Here is a 9,747-nt window from a genome sequence, read left to right as displayed (position 1 = left end):
AACCACAATATTCAGCAGACTAGAGTGGCAGAAGCCACAGCGTCTTACCGTGTATCAGTTGAAATCAAAAGGTGTTTTCCCTGAGAAAGAACGGGGGAGATGGCCTTTGAACGCACACACAAAATAATTACAAGTACGGTCACACAGCACAGGAAAATTAACTTAGCAGAAACCTTTGCAGCCTTCCTTACACTTCAGAGCAGAACAGAGTGCCTGCTGCAAATGGATGGAGCCCCACCTCTTCTGTACCTTGCCAGGTATGCATCCACGGCAAATCTCCTTTAAGAACTTATTAGCATTACAGCTTAGAATGAAGCACGTCAGCACACAGATCATGAGAGATTAGTTTGAATAGATGTTTGCTGGTTGATTACATAAACTCTTACTGCTGGAATAACACCTCAAAGGCAAAATAATGACGACATGACAATGTATGTAAATCAAGAACTGCATGTGGGTTTATTTTACACTTGAGAAAACAGTGGATTTAATTGTGTGAACCAAAATGTACTGTACAATATTAATGATAAAACATCAAAATGTATAATTCATAGTGCATTGCTTGCTTTATTTTTATTTATTTATTTATTTTTGTCAGATAGTTCCTTTAAGTACATGCATCTGGAAAGATGCAGGTGCCAGTAAAATTTCTCTATTTATATCAAGCTGCAGGAACTAAATTTTATTCAAAAAGTGTGGTTTTACATTATATACACAGAAATTGAATATAAAATGACAATATAAAAAGTTAAAAGAGAAAGCATACAGCCAGAAGGTACAAAGAAAGTTGAACAGTTTAAAATGGTACGATATGTAACATGTATTTTTTAAGCTGATGCTGGCAATTTACAAGGAACAGAATTCAACATTTGCCCCATTTTTTTTGTTTTCATTTACTAATGCAGCACACTATAGAAAGGTCAGCTTGTACCAAAGCTTAACATTTGTAAATAACTATAAACTGCAGTATTTTACAGGGAAAAAAAAAAAAAAAATGAAATAAAAGAGCATTTTTACATTTGTTTTAAATAACAGCTTGCATACTTCTTTTTTTTTTACTTTTTTTTTTTTACTTTTTTTTTTTTTTTTTTGCCAAAAAAGTGGCAATTCTCAGCATCCAGAGGGTTTGGGCATAGTGGCAATTTGTTTTTCTTTTTAATCATTATTTAACTTATACAGTTGTGGCTTCCTAACCCCTTGAGTACTACATAGCTCTCCTTCTTCCAAGGACTGCATGCACAATTTCTTCACAAACCAGTTCTGCATTAAAAAAAAAAAAAAAAAAAAGAAGAAGCTCATTCATTAAAAAAAAAAAATAATAAAATAAAATAAAGTTCTGTTTCTGACACACATTTTATTTGAACGAAATGCCTTGAAGTCTTTTGTTTCATTTCTCCTTATTTACTCATTCAGTCACTGGGAAAGGCACAGAAATGCTATTACAGTTCTCAGAGGGTTAAAACTTGACACTACCAGGTTCTGTGACCTTTATTGTCATGGCAACTTTGTAATTTTAGGATGTCTCTTTATCATTGTTCTTTGTGTCTTTCTTTACGGCTAAATTAATGTCTCTCAATAGCGTCTCCCACTATATTCTACAAAAGATAGCTTAACATCAAGGACAGATGTTGAAAATAAAGGTCAGACTTTGACTCACAAAAAAATAAAAGCAGAAACAAAAAATAACCATGCACAGATCAGACAAAGAGCATATAAATATAACTACAAAATAAGTGTAAGAAAAACCAAGGTCCAGATAGGCAGTTCAGCAACAAAAATAAGACTGATTTCAGAGGCTCAGGTCAGGCCTAGTGCAGTACTATGAAGAAGTTTAGTGCAATGTTCCTGTGGTCACTTGCATACCTGGCTGCTTACCTGGACACTATTGTTTTTCTAACTCAGTTACATAGATCAGATGGTCCTCTGGGGATTTGCCATGTGTTTTACTAAGGTGCAGTTTGACTGCATGCTTGCTTGCAAAAGTTCGGTTACAGAGCTTACACTGGAATGTGGAGCCTAAGTCCTCCTCAGCTATTCCAAGTGAGCCCAAAGTCTTGTTTGTGAGGACTTTTGAAACATTCTGCTGTTCTTGAATCTGATTAAGTGGCAACTTTGACAGATCCTTCAAACTAAACCCTAGATGTGTCTCTAAGTGACTTATGTATGTAGAAGCAGTCCTGAACTGAGAGGCACAATCATTGCAAAAGAAAACAGGATGTCCTGTGTCCAGATTCTTTAAAAATTTAGTTCCACCTGTCCTTCTTAGCTGATACTTCACATTTGCCAGCCAGTGGCTAATTGTGGTCATGGAAAGACCAGTAAACTTAGAGATGTGTACCCGCTCTTGTGGACCGAGGTCCGACATAATGTATTTGCCTTCTGAGGTCTCCCTCAAGCTGGAAGCAAACTGGGCTTGAAGGATCAGAAGATGTTGAGGATTCCAGTTGGACTGCCTGCCCTTCCTCTTGTGTATTGGCGACAGTTCATCCAGAGCTTCCTCAAAGCTGCTCCCATCGGCATCTGACTTCTCTGACACCGTGGATGGAGTCGAAGATTTGGGCGTCAAACGCCCTGTGAGGTTCTTCACCATATCAGAAATATCCAACAGGGCACTCTCTCTTAGTGGAGATGAGGCAGAGTCAGCAACACTGGAAACAAGAGGTTTGTTTTTGGACTTAGTTAAATCAATAGGCTGATCACTGTTCTCATAGTAATATCGGTCGATAGCATCAGCCTGCTTGACCGGAGTGGTTGGGTAAATGGGTTTGTCCAACATGCTGTTACTAATTTTGTACAGCATGGCCAAAGGGTCCAGAGAGGGGCTTACCGGCTTAGATATTTTGCCTAAGTGGGTATTCATAATGGACTGTAAAGCGCTCAATGGATTAATGAAGGATGGCTCAGGTGAATGATCTGTGATGATTCCTAAATTGTTACAGCCATTTGCAACCTTTGTTTTAAGTGGCTCTGTACCATTTGGAGTATGTGCTTCAGCTGGACTATCCTTTTTCACCTTCTGAACTTCTGTCTCAGAGATCTTCTTCTGCTGCTGTTTGTTATTTATTTCTTCCGATTTGGGAAAGTCTTTGTTTTCTTTAGCAACAGGTGACAGGGGTTTGACTGGAGAACTCTTCTCTTTCTCCAAAGGCTTTTCTTCCTTCTTCACATTGATTTTACCTGTAACTTTCTCGACCAGCTCCTCCATAGCGGATACATTGCTCTTGTGAGGTGGGGGTGTGAGATTGCCTGGGGAATGGATGAGCGCATTGTGTTCTGAAGAGAGTGATTTTACGCTGCTGGCATAAGACGGCTGCATTTGAACACTCTGCACAGTGGTCTGAAGGGGTTTGACTGTGCCTGGGAGTTGGTAGGCTGCATGAATACTGGGATATCCCCCCCAGGAAGGTGCGCCATTCTGAGCTTTGCTGATAGCTGTTGTCACCGTGTTCTCAAGGGATTTTAATATGTCTATTCCACCTTTAGGACTATCATCTAGATCCTCCTCTCTGAGGTACTGGTACAAAGCTGTTGGCTCAAATTTCTCTGTAGAGTCCTCATTCTCTTCTTTAATCTTTTTCTCTGTTTCACCAACCACCACTTTTTCCTTCTCTGGGTCTTTCTTTTCCTCCGAGTTTGTGGAGCCCACTGGGGAATCTGGCTGCTTTTTAACGCTGGAGGCTGGAAGCCTTGTTTGGGTGGTAGGTGGAAGAGGTATAGATTGTATCTTCTCTTCCACCACAGGGTCCAGTACCAGCTGTTTACCTTTTTTGGAAGCAGAATTGGTCACCTTCAAAAAATGACCAGTAACCATCATGTGAGCAGTGAGCTGCTGCAAAGTGTCATGGGAACTGCCACATTCCATGCATTTCAGTATCTGGGCTTTGCGTGCCTCAAACTGCCAAGTGTAGCTAGCACCATTTTGATAGCCATAGCGATTGTTTGGAGTCACGTAGGGGTTGGCAGTTTTCTGATCCTTTGCAGACTCAGCTAGTGAAGCTTCTGCAGCGATCCCTGTTGGCTCAGGTGAGCAAGGTGAAGCTAAGTCCTGAAGTGCTCGCTTTTTGGTAGAAGGGACCAATTTAGTGATGGCTGGTACTGGCTCCTTCAGAGGCACTTTCTGGTAATGCTTTGTTTTTATCATATGGACACTGAGGTCTTGCAGGGACTCAAATGAATGCCCACAGTACATGCACTTCAGCACTTTTTGAGCATCCTCTTTGCCTTCCATTTCCATAAGCGATCGTTTTCTTGGCTTTGACCACCGCTTGGTCTTATCAGCTTCTTTATCTCTGTTGTCATCACGATAATGTCCAGTTTCATTCATGTGCACTGTTAGCTCCACCAGTGTGTCATAGGCTGCACTGCAGTCTTTGCATCGGAACTTACTAGCACCGGTGAACACGGACCCATAAAGTTTATTATTCTGCCGGTAAAGCTGTACTGTGCTGAAAAGACTAGGCTCTGGGAGAAGTCCATACGATGAGGTCTGCTGCAATGTTTTAGCTAACGCAGCTTGATGCCAGTCATAACCTGAGCCACTGCTGTTACTGTTACTACTGCTGTTGCTAGTATTACTGGTAGTTGTACTGGTACTAGTGTTGGTACTGGTAGTACCAGTACTCTGGGAACTGACGTTGGTGTCAGTACTGGTGGTGTTTTCATTCTGGCTGATTCCATTGTTGCTGGTGGTTGGATTGGATTTCTTTAAGTCCAAAGCTAAACTGGACCAGCAAGTCTCTGAAAGCAAATTTGCATACACAGCTTTTATTTGTGCCAAGCTGTCCTGTGGATAGGAAACATTGTCTGTGCACTGAGGATCTTCTTTCTCTTCTTTAGAGGAAGTGCTTTTGAAATGGGCCAGCTGATCGCTGTTTTCACTAAACGGCGAACCATAGCCTGCATCCTGATTAGTTGCAGTGCTGACTGGGGAGTTCTGGTAGCTTTGAGCCTCTTTGATCTCCGTTTCTTCATTGCACAAATACTCATTCTCCTGGATGTCCAGAGACAGCCCATCATCTTCCACACTGTCTTCATCTATTTCTGCTGCTTTCAATTCCTCCTCAGGAACATATGCTAAAATACAGGAGGAGGAAAAAGAAAGAGAAAAAAAACACAAGACAAAGTTACTGAACATGCACTTTTTACATCGCTGCTGTCTTCTGTACTAAAAGCAGTAACCATAAAGACAAATTTTAATGATACATCCAGAAACCAAACTCACCATTGCTTCACATTCCATCTATAAATCCACATGCGATAGTCCTGGTTACAGTTTGATAGTATCTTTCTTACTAACTACACTCCAAGATGACCTGGATATCATGATATTGAAATCAAAATCAATCAAAGAACCTACTAAATCAGTTCAAAGTGACTTGAAAAATGCCCTGGCCCTGAACTGTATTTACTGTCATAGGTATATAAAATGGTTGATCCATGGACCTATACTATCAGAACCATTGGCTTGATCAACTCCATCACATCTAGGCTGTCTTTTTTGGCAAAGCAGCTTTTGCTACAGCATCGAGGATCATTTCTGTGTCACTGACACCTGACTCTAATGGAGCTGCACTGGGCAAGTATGTCTGATCGGTTGTTCCAGGGCCTCCTGATGACTGGTTGTACTTGGTCCATTTGTGAGCTGAACAGATGTCATTTTTACAAGGTGAAAAGGGAAGCGAGACTATGGCTGGTTCTAAATGGCAAGAATATACTTTGCCTCCTGTTATGATCTGATGTGGGTTCTGCATTTACCATTTTGAAAACAGCAGTCAGCAACTAAAAGTAAATGGTAGAGATGAATTTTTAAAAGCAATGACAACAAAATCAAAACAAACTAAAAAACCTTGAAGCCTCCCTCCCAGCTTCATTATTGACTTATTTTAAAGATCAAACTTTGCTATTGTATTGCCACCTGGTGAAACTATACAATCTTACCAACCTGTGTTTTTATCTGTTTAAAACTATTTTTTAAACTAGCAAATGTGATATTCATGAGCAGATGGCCATTACATCAAAACACATTTACTCCAAGGGCCCAATTCACAGAAGTGGCTTACATGTACCTAAGTGATAAATGTACACTTTCATTGCAAATCAGAAAACATACTTGTACACATTTCCCTTCAGTTTTGTAAAAGAAGCTTAAAAAAATCACTGTGATAACGGAATGCAGATCATTTGTACACGTCAAGGTAGAAAACATAGATTGTGAACAGCTCTGAAGCAAAAACTGCCTCCATTTCAGGTGAACTGTGCAGAAAGCAATGCAGAAAAGCGGGCTACATCCTGCCAACACATAATATTGAAAGAAAGTCAGAAAAAAGGTACTTCTGCTATTACGCAATCTGAAGAAAACAGGTATTACCATGTTAACAAAGCTGAGGCCTTGCTGAACTGGGAAAGAGGGGTATATAAGTACCAGCTGAGCTTCTTTTAGTACACAGTTGCTAATTTATTCTTTTCTGAAAAAAAAAATAAAAATTAAGAGTCTTCTCTAAATCTAATATGAACACTTTCTGAATAGTCTCTGAAATTTTTAGAAAGGTAATGGTGTTACAGCCAGCATTGCATTCTGCATTCAACTTTGCAATAGCAGTTGATGCAGCCTTTAAGTACTCTAGTCTGAGAGTCTTACAATAAAATGGAAAAGTAGCCCATCAAGAATTAGGATAGTGCTGAACCTTAAGATGACCACTACACCTTTCATTTGTCCTCTAAGCATCTTTTTTTTTTTTTTTTTTTTTTTTTTCCCCAGCAAATAATTAGTTTTTAAAATGTTAAGCATGGCACAATTCTTTACAGATTGCCTCAGCCTCAGGTGTTTTCTGATATATTTAAAAGACTAGTGAATACCAAGCACAACAGAGAGTCACTGGAGAAATCACCCTGGAGCCAAAGGCCAGAAAGACGTCAGAAAAGCATTAGAAAAGTGGAAAAAATATTCCTTTAAAAATGCACTTTGTGCATAAAATAAAGAATAAAACACAGAAATAGAGAACTAAGAAATCAATCAGAGTCTCAGTGTTGCAGTAACTGTGTGCATTTGAGCACTACAGCACCTCTGCAGTTCTAAATTCTAGGCATGCAAGTAGAATTCACTCCCACAGCTACAGCATAAGATCTCTTATAAGATCTCTCCCATTAAACACACCTGTTGTCAGTCATTTCCAGCAAAAGAAAAGAGATTTTTAAGTTCAGAAAGGTAAATAACAATTATAAAATGTAGGTTTTGCTTCTGAAATGACTTTTTAATAAAATAAAATAAAAAACCTCTAAAAAGCCTAAATGCATAAAAATGGACAGTTACCATCTGGCATTCTTCTTTAAAAAAACCCACCCTAGTAATGATCAGCAGACAGTCACCAATTAGAAACTGCAAGCTGACAGGGCCCATATTCTTAGCTTTTATGAAGAGCTATCCTCTTACTAACCTCAGTGGAACTATGCCAATTTTTTCTCATTTTCATATTCCAATATTTTTAATAAACACATGTAGGAAACTGTGTAAGATGCTGAATGTTGCTATGGATGATAGATTATAAAAATCCATGTGAATTATCTGCTAGCATCTTCTTGTTTAATTCCAAATTGCATACATCCATATTTTTATAACTGCGACGTATAAGCAGCTAAATACCTGCTTAAGCAGAAACCAGTTGAGCCAGTGGCGTATCTGTTATTTTCCTTCATTTATTTACAATGGTGTGCATTCTGGTACTTCTGCATTTGGTGAAAAGGTTTCTTTACCACAAAAATAAAAGGAGTTGAACCGCACAATACACATTAAAACTACACAAAAGGTTGCTGTTCAACTGTCAAAGCAAAGGAACAGAGTTTTGGGCTGAAATATCCACCTTTCAGTTGCTTTTCTGGTCTCAGGTTCTGCTGAGAATACTGCACGACTGAGTTCTCTCCCTTACCAATATATACTGCAGTGTAAGAGTTAAGAACATGCAATTGGCTAAGACTGTGACATTCTATGGTTCCAGAATTTAAGCCAGATTCTGAAAGAAAAATGAATTTACATGACGCATACACCCACATGTCTGGGCAGTTATCTGAAATAATGCAAAGCAATAATGCTTCTTTACAAAGGAAAAAAAGCAATTTACCTAAAATGTTTAATTTCTATCACTGTGATTAAAAAAAAAAAAAAAAGTATTTAACTCCTTTAGTTACCATAGGATACACGCAGTATCTTTTCATTCCTGACTTCTAATGTTTGTAAGAGCAATAGCAGCATAATCAACATATGGTATTTTGCAAGGTCAGTTTTTTTGCAATTCTCGAACTGAAAAGGTTTCTTTTAGAGGCAATTCGAAAGCATACAAAATGAAGAATGTTAATTTGTAAAAACGTGTTTGCTCCACTAAAATTCTCACAGAAGTCTTACGAAAGTAAGCTTCAGAATTTAAAACCTTAAAGATGCTTCTATTCTATTACTTGTGGAGACGAGCAATATCATTCAACACCAAATAAAAGAGTGGGATGTTCAGATTCTCTCTCTAAACTATAATGGCCTTCAGACAGCGTCCTTCTGTAACCAAGAAATGCTCAGCAATCTTCTTCAGGTATTCCTACATCTGCAGAAACTGCTGGTTCATACATGCCCCGAAACTGCACCGAAATACCAAGAGCAGATACAGCAGGGACCACCCTCAACAAAAACTATATCCAATGCAGAAGACACTGCAGAGTATAATGTCTGCTTTTCTATTCCTTCTTATTCGTGCATTCACAGACTCGGGGAAATGCACATTGGAAAAGAGAGAAAACCTTCAAATTTCAGACAGCCGAAAAACAGAAGGAGCAGTTTGTGTTCTTTTCTTCTTATTAAACATTGCTAATATTTTTTTTTCTATGAAATGTGCCTTCTGGATGTCAGTGCTTCCCCACAGATATACTGTCATCTTTGAACAGTGTTAAAAGCTGTGCATTCTAATCTAAGTGGACATGAGACGCTATATATCGTACATGTGAGTAGCACCGCATATTGTGTTTGCTTCAGTGAGAATATTTACACTATAAATATACAGCCATTGTTTGAAAAAGCAGACACAGATCCAAAGTGTAAGGGATGTGGTTAAAAGCATAAATGTTCTCACGTAAAATCCTTCTGTGACCCCAAACTGGTGCTTTTGGAGGAATCTGTCTCTATGGAGGTTTTCTTTTCAATTCAAAAAGGGTCTCAGAACTGACTGAATTATGTTGAAAAGGGCAAAAAGTAATGACTGCATTTGTTTTTAATGGTCTGCAAAATTAAATGTAGCAAACTCTTCGAGGCTTGATTTTAAATAATCAAAACAGATGATTTTATGCAGAAGAAATACCTAAGTATTGAAGGTCATGATTAGGTAAAGCAATTGAACAGTGCAATCGGATTCACTGAAATACATATTTCACAGCCTCGGCAAACAGGAGCAGGTTTAGGTCTAAAATTCTTTGCTAAATCAGGACCTACCCTGGATCTAAACAATAGTGGCATGGTGTGAACATTCACCATTCTTCTTTCTACAACAGATGTATTTCTGCAGCTTCTAATATACACCCAGCCAACAGGAGATAGCAGCTGCAGAAGTTTCTGCAGCCCACACTGTCACCATGCACAAACTGCACCCCAAGCTGGGGGGGACTTCCACTGCATACTGCAACACATCTTGGCAAATGGGCAGAAAAGTAAGGGTGAAAAGGCACATCTTCCTCATCACAGAAAAATGAGAGGGGAAAAAAAATTAAAAATTAAAA

At 38.9% G+C, this 9,747-nt stretch overlaps 1 protein-coding gene across 2 annotated transcripts in view; it reads right to left on the bottom strand.

The window, feature by feature from the left end:
- Window positions 1-1,882: 1,882 nt before the first annotated feature.
- The window catches only part of TSHZ1 (teashirt zinc finger homeobox 1), a gene marked incomplete at both ends in the record, with an annotated part of 52,638 nt that continues 44,773 nt past the window's right edge, over window positions 1,883-9,747 (bottom strand). For both annotated transcript variants that reach the window (XM_079533231.1, XM_079533230.1), the window contains one exon: window positions 1,883-5,073. In XM_079533231.1, the coding sequence (XP_079389357.1) occupies window positions 1,883-5,073 (3,191 nt within the window). The remainder of the gene's footprint in view (window positions 5,074-9,747) is intronic.

The sequence above is a fragment of the Tetrao urogallus genome (assembly GCF_951394365.1).
Source record: "Tetrao urogallus genome assembly, chromosome: 3".
NCBI lineage: Eukaryota > Metazoa > Chordata > Aves > Galliformes > Phasianidae > Tetrao > Tetrao urogallus.
The sequence above is the reverse complement of the archived record's forward strand: the minus strand, read 5'-3'. Positions and strand labels throughout refer to the sequence as shown.